The sequence below is a fragment of the Hemitrygon akajei genome, chromosome 8 (genome assembly GCF_048418815.1).
Source record: "Hemitrygon akajei chromosome 8, sHemAka1.3, whole genome shotgun sequence".
In the NCBI taxonomy this organism is placed as follows: Eukaryota; Metazoa; Chordata; class Chondrichthyes; order Myliobatiformes; family Dasyatidae; genus Hemitrygon; species Hemitrygon akajei.
Window position 1 is genome coordinate 10,440,205 of NC_133131.1, and position 20,360 is coordinate 10,460,564.

The window sequence follows — 20,360 nt, forward strand, 5'->3', positions numbered from 1 at the left end:
ATTGAATTTTTTGAAGAGGTTATGAGGAAAGTCGACGAGGGTAAAGCAGTGGATGTTGTCTATATGGACTTCAGTAAGGCCTTTGACAAGGTTCCGCACGGAAGGTTGGGTAGGAAGGTTCAATCATTAGGTATTAATATTGAAGTAGTAAAATGGATTCAACAGTGGCTGGATGGGAGATGCCAGAGAGTAGTGGTGGATAACTGTTTGTCAGGTTGGAGGCCGGTGACTAGTGGTGTGCCTCAGGGATCTGTATTGGGTCCAATGTTGTTTCTCATATACATTAATGATCTGGATGATGGGGTGGTAAATTGGATTAGTAAGTATGCAGATGATACTAAGGTAGGTGGCGTTGTGGATAATGAAGTAGGTTTTCAAAGTTTGCAGAGAGATTTAGGCCAGTTAGAAGAGTGGGCTGAGTGATGGCAGATGGAGTTTAACGCTGGTAATTGTGAGGTGCTACATTCTGGTAGGAATAATCCAAATAGGACATATGTGGTAAATGGTAGGGCATTGAAGAATGCAGTAGAACAGAGTGATCTAGGAATAATGGTGTATAGTTCCCTGAAGGTGGAATCTCATGTGGATAGGGTGGTGAAGAAAGCTTTTGGTATGTTGGCCTGTATAAATCAGAGCATTGAGTATAGGAGTTGGGATGTAATGTTAACATTGTACAAGGCATTGGTGAGGCCAAATTTGGAGTATTGTGTACAGTTCTGGTCAACAAAATAGAGAGAGTACAGAGGAGATTTACTAGAATGTTACCTAGGTTTCAGCACCTAAGTTACAGCGAAAGATTGAACAAGTTAGGTCTTTATTCTTTGGAGCGTAGAAGGTTGAGGGGGGACTTGATAGAGGTATTTAAAATAATGAGGGGGATAGATAGAGTTGACATGGATAGGCTTTTTCCATTGAGAATAGGGGAGATTCAAACAAGAGGACTTGAGTTGAGACTTAGGGGGCAAAAGTTTAAGGGTAAACATGAGGGGGAATTTCTTTACTCAGAGAGTGGTAGCTGTGTGGAATGAGCTTCCAGTAGAAGTGGTAGAGGCAGGTTCGGTATTGTCATTTAAAGCAAAATTGGATAGGTATATGGATAGGAAAGGAATGGAGGGTTATGGGCTGAGTGCGGGCCAGTGAGACTAGGTGAGAGTAAGCGTTCGGCACGGACTAGAAGGGCCGAGATGGCCTGTTTCCGTGCTGTAATTGTTATATGGTTATATATAAGTCTCTACCCAAAACATCGATGCTTCTTCCTGACCTGCTGAGTTCCGCTACGCTTTGCGTGTGTTGCAGTGCTGTCTGACGGTATACACGGCAGCCAATGTGTGCAGCTGCTGGAGGGTGTGAATCTTTAAGGCGGGTGCAGGTGGGGTATCAGTCAAACAGGAGGCATCGAGCTTCTTAAACGTTGTTAGAGTGACAGAAAAGTACAGCCCAGAAACAGGCCCTTCGGCCCATCTAGTGTGTGCCAAATTATTTTAACTGCCTATTCCCATCGACCTGCACTGGGATCATAGCCCTCCACACCCCGACCATCCCTGTACCTAACTTCTCTTAAACGTTGAAATCGAGCTTGCATGCACCACTTGTGCTGGCAGCTCATTCCACACTCTCATGACCCCCTGAGTGAACAAGTTTCCACTCAGCTTTCCCTTTAACTTTTCACCCTTCACCCATGACCTCTAGTTGTAGTCCCACCCAACCACAGTGGAAAAGGCCTGCTTGCATTTATCCTGTCTGTGCCCCTCATAGTTTTGTATAACTCTTGTCAAATCTCCCCTCGATCTTCTGCTTTTCAAGGAATAAAATACTAACCTATACAACCTTTCCTTCTAACTCAGGCCCTCCAGACTCGGCAACATCCTTGTAAGTTTTCCCTGGACTGTTTCAACCTTATTTATATCTTTCTGTAGGTAGGTGACCAAAACTGCACCCAGTACTCCAAATTAGGCCTTATACAACTTCAACATAACGTCCCATCACCTCCTAAATGTTGTTGGAACTCAGCTTGTATGTTGTACCCCTGACCCGTACTCTGTCAATGGTGGAGGGGAGCCACTCAGGAGGGAGCCTATCCTCCCTCCTGCTTTTGTTGCCGTGGCGTTTATGTCGTCAGTCTAGTATGCTGTTAAGGTCCAGGACTAACAAGACTATTTGTTCCTCATGGCAGGTGACACCTCGGGGTTATCCCAGAGCCCTGAAGAGACAGCTCAGCCAGTGGGCAGCCCTCTGGTGGTGAGGGGAAGCCTATCAGAGGACATCTTGTCACCTGCTCAGCTGATTGTCCGGCGGGGACTCCTCGTACTTGGCGCGCTGGCGACCCTGGCAGTCGGGATTGTCATACGCTTCACCGAGCTGTAGGGATCTCAGCGATGTATCAGACACAAAGACTTAGCTCACGGTACAACTGCTGTTTATACGAGCTCCATTCCCTGAAACCAAGCCTAGTTTGAAATGAAGAGAAAAACCATGAACGTTTGAGTCCACCTTATATTTTGCCCTATTCCAGAAGGCTCCCGTGCTTCAAGGTGTTTTTCTAGTGTACAAAACTGCAATGAAGGGACACCTGCCTGCTGATCAGTGCTGAATACTGTGAGCTGGTTACTCTCCAGATGTCCGACAGAAATTGTTCTATGTTGAGTTCTTGGAAACCATCGAACCTGATTCCTAGGGACAGATTGCAGTCAATCAGACAAGGGAGGTCTGTGACTGACCCATACGTCTTTGGAACGTGGGAAGAAACCAGAGCACCCGGAGGAAACCCAAATTGTGCATCCACTACAACATGAGGAAATGCAGGAGAATTTTGAAAAAAAAATCTCACCTGTGCACGTAGTTCATAGCTTGGAAAGAGATTTGGATCGGTAATTATACCACAAGGTTGGTAAATGTTAATGTCTTCTCGTGTGGCTGAGGTAATATAAATCAGCCCACTTATTAACTTCCACGAAACCCTCAATAAAGATGTCCACAACATAGGTTTATTATACAAAGGCTTTCATGGATAAATCCTAAATAAGAATAAACTATATGTACTAATTTATCTAAATAGTATAAAACAACAGATTTATATTTCTGAACTGTTATTTCACCATTACAATTAAATTATTAAGTAAAACAAAGTAGAATTCCACTGAGATAGTATTCTATATCTCTAATGAACATTCTTTGAAGGGTGGTCAAGTCTTTGTACTGTTCACTACTGAAAAACATTGACAGTGGGGTGGCTGATTAGAAGAACAACATTCTCAAGCCAGAACATTAACAGCTTTCACAATGAGCAGCAAGCATCACTAGAAATAATGTTTTCTATAATATTAACCAACGGCTAGGAATTTCAATTCCATTCATATAAATTAGTTCAAAGCAACTACAAATCTGTTGCAAACTCTCTACTGTAAATTAGTTATGGATCTTGCTTAGTACCAATTTCCATTCTCCTTCAAAACCAGGGGTAACCTTTTTATGCTATGGACCAATACCGTGGACCCCGGTTTGGGAATCCCTGTTCACGTGGGGCTTGGGACAGATCAGCCATGATCATATTGAATGGTGGGACTGGCTTGAGGGGCCAGGTGGCCTACTTCTGCTCATCAATTAAACCAGGTGTTGGTAGCTAGGAGAAGTGCACCTCAGATTCCATCTTGGTGGTCTCCAAGAGGACCACATGAACATTTTCCTAGATGGTCCAGATTCTGCTGCAAGCTTTGATAGCCACCCCCCCCAGTCCACTATACCTCCAGTTTTGGTGTCACCTACAAATTTGTTCATCCAGTTCACCACCCTGTCATCTCACAGGTCATGTCTATACCAGAGTTTCTTGAGCACATGATGAGGAACGTTGAAGGGAAGGTGGTGGACATTATCTGCATGGACTTTAGCAAGTCCTGCATAGGAGGCTGGTCCAGGTAGTAAATTGGATGAGACATTGGCTTTGTGGGAGAAAACAGAGAGCGGTAGTAGATGGTTGCCTCTCAGACCTAATGGTGTGCCTCAAGGTTCAGTGCTGAGTCCACTTTTGTTTGTCGTCTATATCAATAATCTGGACGAGCTGTACTTTGCGCTTGCTTGATGTGAAAATGCTAGATTCTGACATTTTTGGTAAGTGATCAAAAGTACGCGATTTTTCAATTTTCTTTCTAAATACTCATAGTATGCACATTTCGAATAAAAACATTTAAAGTGCCCTGCAGTTTTCAGGGCTGTAAAACTTTTCTGCTCTGTGCATTGGTTGGTCCATGCAGCTGTTTTTTTTAAAAAAAAAAGAGGCAATGTAGTTTCCAAGGCTCCATTCAATTAAAATAAAAGGGCAGTTAAAAAAATAATTTTATGTCTTATAATGGGAATCCAAGTACCAGGTCTTGACCGTGATTAGGAAGGCGTGCCTTCCATTCCTGCACCATTTCCAATCACGTGACCTCCTTTGTGATCTGGTGACTGGCAGGTGGCACCTACACTGGGAACATCCTACCCAACTGCAAAGCATCATCTGGAATCAGATGGGCTTCCTCTGCCCTAGAGGATTCAAAGTGCTACCAACCATTTCAGGGCCATCTAACTTTATTGTCTACTGCCTCCAAACCAGTCAAAATCCCTGTCTCGCCTCACCTCTCAAAGAGTAAGCTCAAAAGAACTCCATCTCAGCAGCAGAATAAAACATGCCACACTGTATAATCCTCAACACAATATATTGGCTGCTGGTCAGCGGGTAAGGAACGCATCATATACTATGTGGTAAAAGTGTTCATTCTGCAGTAGAATTTTACCTCTCTCTGATAGTAATGGTGCACGGAACTAAAGTAGGATGCAGCAGAGTTCAAGATCCTTAATATATCTAATACAAACAAAGTCTAGATGTCTTTGGCATCTACAAGTCCTTCACTCAATATTAGGTACATCCAATCTAAAGAAAATGAGGGTAACATCAGTTTATTCAAGTTATAGGTAGAGTCATAGAGACACACAGCTCAGAAACAGGCCTTTCGGCCCACCATGAACATGCCTACTGAGGGAACCCATCCCTACCAATCCCATCTTCCAGCACTTTGCCCATAGTGTTCCATGCTGAGGCAATTTAGGTGCTTGACAGCAAATTGCTCCGCTCAAGACGGCAAGAAACCGCAGAGAGTGCAGTCCATATTGAAAAACAGCCTCCCCTCCGTGGCCGGCTGCACCTTGTGCTGCCTCAAGAAAGCAGCCAACGTAATCAACAACCCCTCCCACCCCAGTCATTCTCTCTTTTCCCACCTTCCCTTGTGCAGAAGATACAGAAGCTTGAAAACACACACCACCAGGCTCAAGAACTGTTATCAGATGCCTGAACAGTCCATTGATAATGATCAGCTTTTGATCTCTCCGTCTACATCATCATGTCTCTCGTCTCCCTGCCCTGTAATTGCTCCGTAAATGTAACACTACCTTCTGCATTCTGTTATTGCTTTTCCTGTTGTAATACATGAATATATGGAATGATCTGTCTGGGTGACATGCAAACAAAGGTTTTTCACTACATCTCGGTACATATGACATTAAACTAATCACCAATTACCAGAAGATTGATTGCTAGCAAAGACTCCTTTGGCTAGGAATTTGAAGATCTTTGGATTGTGCATCAAGTCCATATGTACTAAAAAAAAAGCTCCACTCCAGTAGAGTTTGGAACAGCTGGAAAACTTGCGCCGTACTCCTCCACCTCGGCATCCCCGCTTCCCTCTGGTTGGTTCACCGAGGGGATTACGTGCCTTTGGCTACTGTTACCTGTATCACCACCCCGATGATCAGGATTACAGGCCCCGAGATGAAGGCCAGTCCCCGGCGAAGGATGAGTTGTTTCGTGGACAGGATTTCGCCAACAATGGTAACTCCGATTTCCGGCGCGGAGGTTTCTTCCCTGAGCCGCTCGGTGTCAACGTTGCTCTCCACTTGATTAAGGTCGGACAGCACAATGACAGACGTATCCTCCATCCGCACCTCTATAAAGGAAAGCCATATTGAAACTCTTTATGGGATCGTATGGAGAAACAGCATGGAAACAGTCCCTTTGGCTCACCAAGTCTGCACAAACCACCAAACTCCCATTTAGACCATAAGACCAAAGACACAGGAACAATATTAGGCCATTCAGATCTGCTCCATTGTGGTTGAATTATTATCCCTGTCAACCCCATTCCCCGCCTTCTCCCCGTAACGTTCACCGTCTTTACTAATCAAGAACCTATCAACATCCAATGGAAATACCCAATGACTTGGCCTCCACAGTCACCTGTAGCAATAATGTCCGAAAATACCATGAGGGAACTTGGGCACCTCTAAGCAACCCACTGGCTTATCTAACTGGGTCACACAAGTCCGGGGGTGGGGGGGAAGGTAAACTCGATGAAATGTGACCAAAGGGGAAATCATTTGGACGTGTCCAGAGGAGATTATACGAAGAGACCTGACTGAATGTGGATTTGCTACATACGATATCTATTCCCTCTCCATGTTGCCTAATTTGTAACACTAATTATTTTCATTTTTACACTAATTCTATTTTTATTCTCCCCAGGAATGCTGGTGGAAAGAGATAGCAGCTAGACTGTTATTGTAGTGGGCGACTTTAACTTCCCAATAACACACAGTAAATGCTGAAGGAACTCAGCAAGTCAGGCAGCATCAATGGAAATGAACAAACAGTTGACATTTCAGGCCGGGACCATTCTTCAGGACTGGAAAAGGGGGAAGATGCTAGAATAAAAAGGTGATAGGTGAAGCCAGGTGGGTAGGAAAGGTAAAGGGCTGGAGATGAAGAAATCTGATAGAAGAGGAGAGTGGACCATGGGAGAAAGGGAAGGAGGATGGGCACCAGGGGGAGGTGATAGTCAGGTGAGAAGAGGAAAGAGACCAGGGTGGGAAATAGAAGAAGCGGGAAGGGGAGGGAAAAATTTTCCTGGAGGGGTATCAATGTTCATGCCATCAGGTTGGAGGCTACCCAGATGGAATATTAGGTGTTGCTCCTCCATCCTGAGGATGGCCTCAACTTGACACAAGAGGAGGCCATGGACCGACAGTCCAGGACAGGAATGGGAATCAGAATTAAGATGTTTGGTCATCAGGAATTCTGCTTTTGGCAGATGCTCAAAGCGGTGCTCCAGTTTTCAAAGGGTTTCACCAAGGTAGAGAAAGCCACATCAGAGGCACCAGGCATGATATATGACCCCAACAAATTCTCAGGTTAAGAGTTGTCTCACCTGTACGGTCTATTTGGGGCCCTGAATGGAGGTGAGGGAGGAGGTGAATGGGCAGTTGTAGCACTTTGGCCACTTGCAGGGTTAAGTGCAGGGAGGGAGATAGCTGGAGGGAAGAATGGACATAGGAACCACAGGGAGCGATCCCTGTGGAAAACAGAGAGTCGGGACAAGGGGAGGTGAAGATGTGTTTGCTGGTAGGATCCCTTTGGAGATGGCAGAAATTGTGGAGAATGATGAATCGGATGCGGAGGCTAGTGAGGTGATAGGTAAGGACATGAGGAACTCTATCCCCGTTAAGGTGGCAGGAAGATAGGGTGAGCATGGATGTCCGGGAAATGGAGAAGGTGTGGTCAAAGTCAGCCACATCCCCAGGCAACATTAACTGCCCCATTGTTGATCACTGCATTACCCCCATTTAGCCCTGATCCCTGTTTTTGCCCCAGAGAAGGTGAGGTGAGCTGTCTTCTGATACCATTGTGTCCTGTCTGGTGGAGGTGGCCTGCTAGTTCTGTTGGGAAGGGTGGTTCATGATTTATACCTTGTTATGACGATATAGCTCCAGGTGAGCTGGGTGAGCTCAAGGTGTGTAGGAACCTCCGCCTGCAGAGAGAAGTGAGTCTCTGCGATTCCCTACCCAGAGTGATAGCACATAGAGCACAATACAGGCACTTCAGCCCATAATGAGGTGCCAAATTTTTAACCTAGTCCAAAATCAATCCGACCCTTCCCTCCTCCATAACCCTCCATTCTCCTTTCATCCTCTACCCTTTGAAGTGTCTCTTAAATGCCCCTAAAGTATCTGCCTTTACCAACACATTCCATGCTGCACCCACCACTCTCTGTGTAAAAAAAACCTACCTCGGACAACCCGCTATTCTTACCTCCAATCATCTTAAAATAATGCCCCTTCAATATTAGCCATTTCCACCCTGGAAAAATGTCTCTGGTTGTATGCTCAATCTATGCCTCTCATCATCTTGTATGCCTCTATTAAGTGACCTTTCCTGCTCCCCTGCTCCCTAGCTAGCTCAACCTTTTCTCAGAAGACGTGCTCTGTAAACCAGGTAGCATGCCGGTAAATCTCCTCTGGGCCTTCTCTAGAGCTTCCACATCCTTCCTAGAACACAATTCTCCAAGTGCAGTCTAACCAGGGTTTTATAGAGATGCAACATTACCCTGTTGCTCTGGAACTCAATTTCCTGACTAATGAAAACACCATACACCTTCTTAACCACCCTATCAAACTGCAGGGCAACTTTGAGGGGTCTGTGGATGAGGACTTCAGGGTCCCTCTGTTCCTTCACATTGTTAAGAATCCTGCTGTTACTCCTGTACTCAGTCTTCAAGTTCAACCTTCCAAGATCTATCACTATACACTTTACTGGATTGAAGGCAGATACATTTAAGAAAGATAATCAATTCAAAGGCTATGGAGAGCTGATACAGAAGTAAAGATGCAGATTAGACAGGTACAGAGCTGATGGGCTGAATGGCATTCCACTCCTATTTGTTGAGTAAGAGATACAACGATACTGCTATTTTTTTGCATTGCCTTTTACCAGAAAAATGCTAGGGGTGGCACGGTAGTCTAGTGGTTAGCATAACACTATTAAAGTGCCAATGACCTCAGTTCAATTCCCGTCACTGTCTGTAAGCAGTTTGTACGTTCTCCCCGTGACTGCGTGGGTTTCCACCCTCATTCCAAAGAAAGTTTGGAAGAAACACTTGTTGGAGGAATGTTTGGAAGAAAGGTTGGGGTTAGTGAGTTGTCGGCAACCTACGCTGGCGTCTAAGCTTGGCGCCACTTGTGGGCTGCCCCCCAGCACAATCCTTTGACCATGTTGATGCAAGTCGACATATTTCACTGTATGGTTCAACGTTTCAATTTCAGGTGACAAATAAAACTAATCTTGATGGGCTCAGGCAATCACTTTTCAAAGGGTAAGTGACTAAATTCATGGTACCTGTTGGAATATCGTTTGCCTGGCTGTTACTGGAGCTGTAAGTAGTGTCCACATTTAGCCTCATACCAGCGTTGATCATTGCCTTCAAGGGGAACAGAAAAGCTTCATTAGAAGAGAAGAACAAGTTTTCTGTGCAAAGGAACGATCCATCTGCAGTCTGATAAATGCAGGTGTTATATTGCTCATGGAGTTGAAAGCAAATGGCTCAAAGTTCAAAGTAAACTTATTATGAAAGTATACATACGTATATCAGTAATGTAATATCCTGAGATTCATTTTCATGCAGGCATTCAACGTAGAATAAAGAAATACAATAGAATCAATGAAAAACTAAACACATTAAAATCAGTCAATGTGGAAAAGAGGACAAACTGTGCAAATAGAAAATAATAAATAAATAAATACAAAGAACATGAGTTATAGAGTCCTCGATAGTGAGCCTGTAGGTTGTGGAATCAGTTCATTGTTGAGGTGAGTGAAGTTATCCACACCGGTTCAGGAGCCTGCTGCTTACAGAATAATAACTGTTCCTGAACCTGGTGGGGTGGGACCTAAGGCTCCTGGACCTCTTTCCTATGACAAGAAGAGATGATGGCGTGGATGGTTCTAGAAGGTAGATGCTGCTTTCTGGTGACAGCCCTCCATGTAGATGTGCTCAATGGTGGGAAGGCCTCTGCTGTGATGGACTGGGCCGTATCCTGTACTTTTTGTGGGCTTTTCCATTCATAGGGCATTGGTGTTTCCACACTAGGCTGTGATGCAATCAGTTAGGATGCTCCCCACTGTACAAAATAGACAGATTTTGTTAGGCAACACGAGTGAATCTGCAGATGCTGGAAATAAATAACACAAAATGCTGGCAGAACTCAGCAGGCCAGACAGCATCTATGGGAGGAGGTAGTGACGACGTTTCGGGATGAAACCCTCCATCAGGAGTGAAGTAACATGGGATGGTCGAGGGGGGTATAAGAAGTGGGGGGAGGGATGAAGTAGAGAGCTGGGAAGTGATAGGCTGAAGGGAAATGGACTGGGGGAAGGTGGAGAATTATGGGAAATAAAAGAGAAAGAAAGGTAGGGCTGGGGGGAGATTATAGTGAGGGGGGAAAAAGAGAGAGAAAGAGAACCAGACTAAAATTATAGATAGGGATGGGGTAAGGGGGGGGGGCAGGGTTATCAACGGAGATCTGTGAGTTGGATGTTCATGCCGGCAGGTAGGAGGCTACCTAGGTGGGAGATAAGGTATTGCTCCATCGACCTGCGTGTGGCCTCATCTTGACGATAGAGGAGGCCATGGACAGACATGTCGGAGTGGGAGTGGTCTGTGGAATTGAAGTGTGTGGCCACAGGGAGATCCCGCCACTGCTGGAGGACTGAGCGCCGGTGTTCGGCGAAACGGTCTCCCAGTCTGCGGCGGGTCTCCCCAATGTATAAATGGCCACATCGGGAGCACCGGATACAGTATATCACCCCAGCTGACTCGCAGGTGAAGTGGTGCCTCACCTGAAAGGATTGTCTGGGGCCTGGGATGGTGGTGAGGGAAGAAGTGTGGGGGCAGGTGTAGCACTTCTTCCGTTTGCAGGAATGAGTGCCTGGAGGGAGGTCGGTGGGGAGAGATGGGGGGACGAGTGGACAAGGGAGTCGCGTAGGGAGCAATCCCTGCGGAAAGCCGAGAGTGGGGGGAGGGAAAGATGTGTCTGGTGGTGGGATCCCGTAGGAGGTGGCGGAAGTTACGGAGGATTATACGTGTGGCTATTGGCAGGAAGGCAGGCAGGCAGAGGGGATTACAGTAAAATAAGCCAAGGGTGAGGAACTCAATGGTCTCCACCCTCATTAACTGGGAATCGTTTTATTATTGTCACATGTACCAAGATACAGTAAAAAACTATTGCTTGTGTGCCTCCCGCACTGATCATTACAAACATAATGGAAAGGGAAAAGCGATCACAGAATGCTGAAGCTACACCCAGTGGCCATTTTATTCTGTACCGCCTGCATCTAATAAAGTAGCCACTGGGTGTATGTTTGTGGCCTTCTGCTGGTGTAGTCCATCTCCTCAAAATTCAAAGTGTTGTGCATTCAGAGATTATTTAAGTTACTGTCACCTTCCTGTCAGCTTGAACCACTCTGGCCATTCTTCTTTGACCTCTCTCATTAACAGGGCACTTTTGCCCACAAAACTGCCGTTCACTGAATTTATTTGCACCATTCTCTGTAAACTCTAGAGACTGTTGTGCATGCAAATCCCAGGAGATCAGCAGTTTCTGAGATACTCAAATCACCCCATCTGGCACCAACAATTATAGTCAAAGTCACTTGGATCACATTTCCTCCCCATTCTGATGTTTGGTCTGAACAACAACTGAACCTCTTGACCATGTCTGCATGCTTTTATGCATTGAGTTGCTGCCACATGATTGGCTGATTAGATACTTGCATTGACGAGCAGGCATACAGGTGTACCTAATAAAGTGGCCACTGAGTGTAGTGTTACATTTACAGAGAGAGTACAGCGAATAAAACGAAGTGCAGACAAATAATTTAACATGGATCCACTGTGAGACGGTGCATTGAGCTGGAACAGGGTAAAACAATAACAATGCAGAACAAAGTGCAGTGCAGACAGACAATAAAGTGCAAGATCATGATGAGGTAGATTGTGAGGTCAAGAATCCATCTTATCATACCAGGGAACTATTCAATAGTTTTATAACAGTGGGGTAAGAACTGTCCTTGGGCTTGGTGGTATATGTTTTCAAGCTTTTGCATCCCCTGCCCAGTGGGAAAGGATATAATTAATGGCAGAACTCTTAACAGTGTTCATGTAGAGAGTCCATAGCTCCCTGACAATTTCCACACAAGTGTAAAGGGAGGTTTATGGCATCAGTCTGGGCATGGAGTGTAAGGGTCAGCAGCTGTATTGAAGTCTGGTTAGGCTGCACTTGGAGTGTTGTGTACAGTTCTGGTCGCCCCCATTACAGGAAGGATGTGGACACTTTGGAGGGGGTGCAGAGGTTCCCCAGGATGGTGCCTGGATTAGAGGGTATCGGCTGTAAGGAGAGGTTGGACAAACTTGGATTTCCTTCTCTGGCGCATCAGAAGCAGAGTGACGACTGGAGATAAGTTTATAAAGTAGATAGGGCGGAGAGTAAGAATCTTTTTTTCCCCCAGGGTAGCGATATTAAATATTAAGCGGGCATACATTTTGAGGTGAGAGGGGGAAAGATTTCTTTGTTAAACACTGCCTGGAGCTCACTCTCTGAGGTGGTAGTGGAAGCAGACACAATATTGGAGAGTAAGAGGCTTTTCGACAGACACATGACTAGGTAGTGATTGGAGAGATATGGATCATGTGCAGGCGAAAGGGATTAGTTTGATTTTCAACACAAGAGATTCTGCAAATCCAGAAGAACACACACAAATGGTGGAGGAACTCAGCAGGTCAGGCAGCATCTATGGAGAGGAGTAAACAGTCGAGGTTCTGGGCTGAGATCCTTCATCACATCTTGGCCCAAAGCATCGAATCTTTATTGCTCTCTGTAGATGCTGCCCAACTTGCTGGCTTCCTCCAGCATTTTCAGTATGTTGTTTTAGTTTAATTTAGCATCATATACAGCACAGATTCCATGGGCCAAACGACCTGTTTCCTGTACTGTACTGTTCTATGTAACAACCGTTTAAGCGGTCTAGAGAAAACACATTGCTGTGATTTAGCGTATGAAGTTTTGAACCAGGTAAGTTTACAGGGGAAGGGACAAGTGGGATGGGGTGGCCAGTTCCTCCCCAGTCGGGGTGTAGTCGTGGGAGCATCGCATCAGGACAGACAACGAGAGCAAAGAAAGCCACGCACAGAGCTGCCAAGGGTGCAGCAGCCAATCTCGGGGAGGGCTAGCTACCTGTTCAGAGGCCTTCCTCCAGTTCATTTTGTAGATCACAACCAAGAAGAAAGCAGCTTGCACCACCACACAGACGAAGAACCCAGACCAAAGACCTGCAAAGGCGGAACAGTGCAGTGAACACAGAAGCCCGTCTGCTGGACTAGGGACTCCCTGCAATGGACAGTCCAACTATAGATTGGCCCTGCCACCAGTCACCATGGCAACATTATGTGGGAACGAACTTGGACCCATGATACAAGACCTCCCTCCTCTGAGAGCCAGGGAAGTGATGCAGGCTGCCCCGTGCAAAAACACAGGCGGATGGGGGGGCAGGAACTGAATGGGCCAAAGGGCCTGTTTCCATACTGTATTGCTCTATGACTCTAAAGTATCATCACCAGCCACTCCAGGGATACCTTAACCATCTGCTTAAGGAGAAAGGGATTTGCATCCCTTCCAGCACATGCCAACGTGTTTGGCTGCGCCATAGGGGAACATTCTTGGGAATGGATTAGTTTAAACCTCCGACTTTAGCCCCTGTAACTGCGCGACACTCCCTCGCACTGCCTTGCACATGAATTTCGATTTCTGAACTCGGGCTGAGAATTTTACCCAGTGAGTAACGTGTACTCCTTCCAGACGGTGTGAATCATCATGTGAATAAGGTTGAAAGAGCACGAGGATGTTGCCCGGACCGGAGGACCTGGCAGTCAAGTGACTGGACAAGGGACAGTAAATCCTGAAGATGGCAGTAATGCAACAGTGTGGATGCCAACTGCCGTAAAAACTCAGGGAAGAAGAAGAAGACGGGAGGACCTGAGTTACAAGGAAAGAATGAATAGGTCAGGGCTTTATTCCTTGGAACATAGAAGACTGAGGGGAACTTTGATGGAGGCATACAAAATTATGAGGGGCATAGACAGGGTAAATACAGACAGGCTTTTCCACTGAGGTTGGGTGGGATTACAGCTAGAGGTCATGGGTTGAAGGTGAAAGGTGAAAAGTTTAAGGGGAACATGAGGGGAAACAATCTCTCAGAGGGTTGTGAGAGTGTGGATCGAGCTGCCAGTGCAAGTGGTGCATGTGAGCTCGATTTCAACACTTAAGAGACGTTTGGATCGTAAGGGATGGTAAGGGTATGGAGGGCTATGGTCCCTGTAGGTCGATGAGTGTAGGCAGTTTAAATGGTTCAGCATGGACTAGATGGGCTGAAGGGTCTGTTTCTCTGCTATATGACTCTATATGTTTAGGAGGCATGTAGACATGCAGGCAGATGGGATGAGTTAGACTGTGTGATGGTCAGCACTAACACAGTGGGCAGAATGGTTTCTTCCTTTGCCCTATGACTCCACAAGGGATACCCATGTTAGGTTAGTTCCTACCCATGACTCCAAGATGTGCAGCAAACATCAGTGTGATCCCAAGGGGAAAGCCGATGGAATAGAAGCCCAAAAAGTTGCCGATGGCGCCAATCTTCTGCTTTCCCGCTCCTCTCAGCACTCCGCCACTCACAGTCTGCAGGCAGAACAGGCACAGTAGCAGGTCACTGCCTCTCAAAGGTGTTCACCCTCCCCCTTCCCTCTTCTTCAATTCCCCACGCCGGCTCCCCTCTTCTCACCTCCCTCTGGTGCCCCATCTCCTTCCCTTTCTCCCACACTCCTCTCCTATCAGATTCTCTCTTCTCCACCCCTTCACCTTTCCCACCTACGACCTCCTAGTTTCTTACTTCATTCCTCCTCCCCCACGCACCTGGCCTCACCTATCACCCTCGAGCTTGTACTCCTTCCCTTCCCCCATCTTCTTCTGTCTTCCCTTCCAGTCCTGATGCAAGGTCTTGTCCTGAAACGTTGACTGTTTATTCCTCTCCATAGATGCTGCCTGACCTGTTGAGTTCTTCCAGCACTTTGTATCTGTTGTCAGTAACTCTTTGTTAAGTCAGAGAGTTCAGTTACAAAGACGAAGGCACTGCACTGACTTCCATCAAAGCAAGGTTCGCATTTCCAAAGAGGCAGCTGGACAGAGGCCATCACAGCTCGACCCAAAAAGCTTCTTCACTTCAGGTCACACTGCTCCAATGCAAACCAAACCTGATTCAACTCCTTTCTCTCTGAGCACTTAGAGTTAGCAAGCATTTTAACTACTGTGGCATTCTCTTTTTGTAGCAAGCAGCTCATTTACTGCAGATGTGAGCCGCTCGCTGCGGATGACGTGAGCCACTCACTTATCAAAACTGCTCATTTATTACTGTAGACAATTTGTCAGTCATTAGAGCCAACACCTGCCAGGATTAGAGTTAAACCAAACTCTTTATCGGAGTCAGTGGGTGGGCCATAGAAATATCCCCTCCCTTCTTAATAAGAGCACAGAATGATACGATAGTCATCTCATTCATGAAAGAAGGTGTGAATAGCTGACAGTTAATATTTTCATTGGCTGATGCAAGAGTTAATGGGACAGAAATGTGTCCCACCATTTCGGGAGTTAAATTCGTACTGTTGCAAATCATAGCTCCAGTGAAATTATGACAGACACGTTCTGGCAAGGAGGAGCTATTCATTCTCCTACTGTATTTCCAGGTTAGCACAAACTATTCTGTTCCCCACCGCCACTGTTACTTTCTATAAAGATTGTTCCTTCCATTTCTCAAACAGCTGTGCTGAAATACTCACGGCAATGGCTTCAAACCAGTGGAAAGTGGCAATGACTGGGTCCACATTGGCAACCAGCTGAACAATCTCTCTGCAGGACAGAGAGGGGAAAGTGTCACAGGGCTGTCCGGACAGGCTAGAGGCATTCACTCAAATCTGAAGTTTGAAAACTTGCTCTCACTAACTTGTCACTGGTGAACACATAACCCAGCACACTTCGAGCTGCTCCAAGAATAGTAGAAATCAGCAGAGAACAACACCCTGAAGGGATACAAAACAGATTGTTACTGAGCATTCTGGCAGTATTCTTTTTGCGATTCCCCAAAGCACTTTTGAGTTAGTAAAGTTCAATTGTACTGAAGTGTTGTTACTGTTTAAAGTTTGAAGCTACCAGTTATACGTACAATGTGATCCTACGCTCGGTGAGCAGTTTTTTAGGTACATCTGTTTATTACTGCAAATATCTAAGCAGTCAATCAAATGGCAGCTACTCAATGCAGGAAAGCACGCAGACACGGTCAAGAGTTGTTGGTCAGAACAGAAGAGGGAAGAAATGTGATCTAAGTGATTTTGACCGCGGCCATGGAATGATTGTTGGTGCCAGACAGGGTGGTTGGAGTATCTCAGAAACTACTGCTCTCCTGGGAATTTCACATGCAACAGTCTCTAGAATTTACAGAGAACGGTGCAAGAAACAAAAGTATCCAGCGAGCAGCAGTTCTGTGGGCGGAAATGCCTTGTTAATGTGAGAGGTCAGAAGAGAATGGGCAGACTGGTTCAAGTTGACAGGAAGGCAAGTGGATGAGCTGCAACAGCAAAAGACTATGAACGTAGACGTCAGTGGTTACTTTATTAAGTACAGGAGGTAACTTATAAAGTGGCCACTGAGTGTATTTGATACATTTTTTTGAGGAAATGAGAACTGGAAAGATGTGGTAGGTCAGTTAGCAGCTATGGAGATGAAAGACATTTCTTAAGTTCTGATGAAGGATTTTCATCCAAATCTTTTCTCTTTATATTTGGATGCCTGGTGGCTAAGTTTTGATTTTGTCCATTTAACTTCAGATTTTTCCGGAGGGGTCACAGAATCCTGGAGTCCAGGAAGCAAGGCTTTAAAACTAGGAGTGTCGATGTTAGGACAGATCATCAGAATATTTTTCCCAAGGCAAAGGTGTCAGATGCTAGATGCACATAACTTTAAGATGAGGGGTAGAAAAGCTTAAAGGGGCAACACACACAATGCTGGAGGAACTCAGCAGGTCAGGCGGCATCGATAGAGGGGGATAAACTTCGTCAGGACTGGAGAGGAAGGGGGCAGAAGGCAGAATAAGGATTTGGGGGAGAGGAAGGAGTTCAAGCTGACAGGTGATAGGTGAGAGCAGGTGAGGGGGCAGGTGGGTAGGTGGGGAGGAGGGATGAAGTGGGAAACTGGGGGGTGAAAGATGGAAGAGGTAAAGAGCTGAAGAAGAAGGAATTGGAGAGGAGAGGACAAGTTAAAGTTCATGCTCAAGTTTAACTGTCATTTAACCCTTTATGATTATCCATGAAAACAGCTGAATGAAACAGTGTTACGCAGGGCACCAAGGTGCAAATCACAGTACAAGCATGTATAAAACAGCAGTAAAATGCAGTTACACAAAAAAATAGTCCAAATCCCTGAGTCCATGAATGTTGCAGCAGTTAAACACAATACAGTTTGTCTTCTGCTGGCGAATACCTGGGCAGGGGTGGTCTAAACACTGACTCCAGCATGGATGCTGTGCTATATTGCCCTCTCTGATGGAGCACTCAACTCCAGCGCCCCCTGCTGGGGAGTTGGGAGTTGCAAACAGGCAACACTGCAGTCTGAGGCCTAGTCCTTGCTCTGTCCGAGGACACACAGCTTCCCCACTCTCTGCCCCCACCACTCCCCAACAAACCAATGAATCAGACTTGCAGCATTTCACACCACCAATGTCCAACAGGGTCTTGCAATCACAAGGAAAATGACTAGGACGATCATTCACTTGCACACCGACACCTCTCTATTGCAGGTAGCATCAATGTCTGCACCAAGTCCTGCTCCTTCAGTTTCTCCACCAATAAGTTTACTCACTGATGGGTTACACCTGCGGTACTTTAAGTTCTTAATCTCCAAAAGGGCTTTGCCATCATTAAAAACAAACATTTAAAAAAAGACAATAACACACCTGCCTATTCTAAGGGGCAATTTGCAGTGACTAATTGACCTACCATCACTTTAGGATGTGAGGGGGAGGGGGAGGCCCACATGGTCACAGAGAGAACAGTGAAAATTCTTAGTGTCAGGATTGAACCTGCATCATAATCCTCAGTACAAATTTAACATCCATGCAACACACACAAAATGCTGAAGGCCAGGCACCATCCACGGAACAGTCAATGTTTTGGGCCGAGACCCTTCTTCAACCCGTCCTAAATTGGGTGACCATTTCATCGAGCACCTCCGCATCATCTGCCACAAGCGGGGCCTCACGGCGGCCAAACATTTTAATTCCAGTTCCCAATCCCATTCCCATGTGTCGGTCCATGGGTCCGTTTGTGCCAAGAAGCCTCCCTCAAGGTGGATCTGATATTCTGATATCCTCCAACCTGATGGTATGAATATCGATTTCACCTTCTGGTGACAAAATAATCCCCCCCCCCCCCCCCCATTCCCCACTCTGACATTTTACTTCTCACCTGCTAATTACTTCCCCCTTTCTCCTACTGTCCACTCTCCTCTCCTGTCAGATTCGTTCTTGACCTTTCCCACCCACCCTCCCAGCTTCCAGCTATTCCCCTTCCAGCTATCCCCCTTCCCCTCCCTCCCACCTTTTAATTCAGGTATCTCCCCCTTCCCTCTCAGTCCAGCAGAAGGGTCTCGGCCTGAAACGTCAACTGTTCACTCTTTTCCGTGGATGCTCCTTAAGTTGCTCAGGATCTTGTGTGTACCGCTCTGCAGATTTTCTCGTGTTTGTGATTAACGACCGTGCGGCTCTGAAGCGACGCGGCCTGAGAGCTTACCTATGAAGCACAGGGCGATTGTGGCCAAGTTCTGGGCCTTCTCTGGATTCCTCGCTCCCAGTGCGTTACCCACAAGGACGCTCGCAGCCACACTGCTCCCTAGAGGGATCTGCAGGGCAAAAAGCAACAACAGCACTTGCACCCGTTTGTCTTTCGCTTCTTAATCTTGCTACCCACTGCAGAGTACAGGCTTGCATTTATATAGCGCCTTTCACAAGCCCGGGAGATGCAGAAGCAGCATGCCACTGCCATTGTAATGAAGCAAGATCAGATAACCTGCTGATGATGAATCAATTTACAGCGACAAGCCCTTGAACGCATGCCACACATGATTGCATCGAGCTTATACAAAAGGAAGACAGAATGCAGATACAGTTAGAGAAAGTGCAGTGCAGCCAGACAAAAATAGTGCAGGGGGCCACAACGAGGTAGATGAGGTAGGTCAAGAGCTCATCTTTAATGCTCTAGGCACGATCCTCCAAGAGGACCACAACCTTGTCGTAGGGTTTGGAGGCTTGCGTGCCTCAGTGACCCGGAGAGCTACATTGGCTGGAGTCAGGGCTTTATGTTTGGGCTCTTGGTAGGGTCACCCATGCCAAACAAGTCAAAGGGCAGAGGCCAGACTAAGAGTGATCCACCGGTCCTCCAGGTTCAAGGGTTCAGCTCAGGGCTAACAACCCTGACTGGTAATTATTTTTTTTCTATGGAAACAGCAATGAAGAATCCTTCTATATCTGTGTATGGACAGACAGAGATGGAGGGCCTTCATTGCTGCCCCAAGTGCCTGCGGTGTAATAAGCCACAAGAAAGATAGGCACAGTAACATAATGCTATTACCAGCATAGGACGGAAGGGTTTGAGTGATCGTGGAGTAGGTTAAAATGTCGACACAACATTGTGGGCTGAAGGGCCTGTACTGTGCCGTAGTGTTCAGTGTTCAATGTGCTAGGTTATCATCTCCCATATACTAAAGGATGAACTCCTGATCTCCCAACCAACCTCGCCATGACCCACGCACTTTATTTACACCTTGCACTCCCAATGGTGTCCGACCGGAGTACATCACAGATTCGCCTCCCTTTTAAAACCCTGCTTGAGCTCTCGGGTCTTCTACCGCCACTCTCTTAAATTTAAACAATGCTCCTAAACTGTGGAATTCAAGACCTACAGCTATACGGGATGCAGAGTCAGATTACACTTTTAAACGCCGGCTCAAAACCTATTAATTTAACATTGATTTTAACTAAGTTTGCACTTTATCTCATTATAAAGCACTTGGAACTACATTGTCTGTATGGAAAGTGCTCTATAAATAAGTTATTATTATTATTATTATTATAATTATTATTTGTTTTCGGGTACAGAACCTTCTCTTTAGATGTAACACTATATTCTGCCTCTGTCTCTTGACGTATGGGCGGGGAGGAGGCTACTGCACAGGATCGAAATAAGCTGCAGAAATTGTAAACTTAGCTCCATCATGGACACTAGCCTCCGTCGTATCCAAGACATCTTCAAGGAGTGGTGCCTCAGAGAGGCAGTGTCCACCATTAAGGACAAACACCATCCAGGACATGCCCTCTTCTCACGGTTACCATCAGGAAGGAGGTACAGGAT

The 20,360-nt window shown here is 46.1% G+C and overlaps 2 protein-coding genes across 5 annotated transcripts in view; one reads left to right on the forward strand and one right to left on the reverse strand.

Moving 5' to 3' along the window:
- LOC140731626 (multidrug and toxin extrusion protein 1-like) overlaps positions 1–3,318 on the forward strand; it is a 50,566-nt gene extending 47,248 nt beyond the window's left edge. For all 3 annotated transcript variants that reach the window (XM_073053204.1, XM_073053205.1, XM_073053206.1), the window contains one exon: positions 2,174–3,318. In XM_073053204.1, coding sequence (XP_072909305.1) covers positions 2,174–2,364 — 191 coding nt within the window. In that variant the 3' untranslated portion in view covers positions 2,365–3,318. The remainder of the gene's footprint in view (positions 1–2,173) is intronic.
- Positions 3,319–4,912: 1,594 nt separating this feature from the next.
- LOC140731625 (multidrug and toxin extrusion protein 1-like) overlaps positions 4,913–20,360 on the reverse strand; it is a 63,377-nt gene continuing 47,929 nt past the window's right edge. For both annotated transcript variants that reach the window (XM_073053202.1, XM_073053203.1), the window contains exons 11-17: positions 18,744–18,852; positions 15,905–15,980; positions 15,741–15,810; positions 14,454–14,586; positions 13,090–13,184; positions 9,197–9,278; positions 4,913–5,975 (exon numbers count right to left, since the gene is read on the reverse strand). In XM_073053202.1, coding sequence (XP_072909303.1) covers positions 5,737–5,975; positions 9,197–9,278; positions 13,090–13,184; positions 14,454–14,586; positions 15,741–15,810; positions 15,905–15,980; positions 18,744–18,852 — 804 coding nt within the window. In that variant the 3' untranslated portion in view covers positions 4,913–5,736. The remainder of the gene's footprint in view (positions 5,976–9,196; positions 9,279–13,089; positions 13,185–14,453; positions 14,587–15,740; positions 15,811–15,904; positions 15,981–18,743; positions 18,853–20,360) is intronic.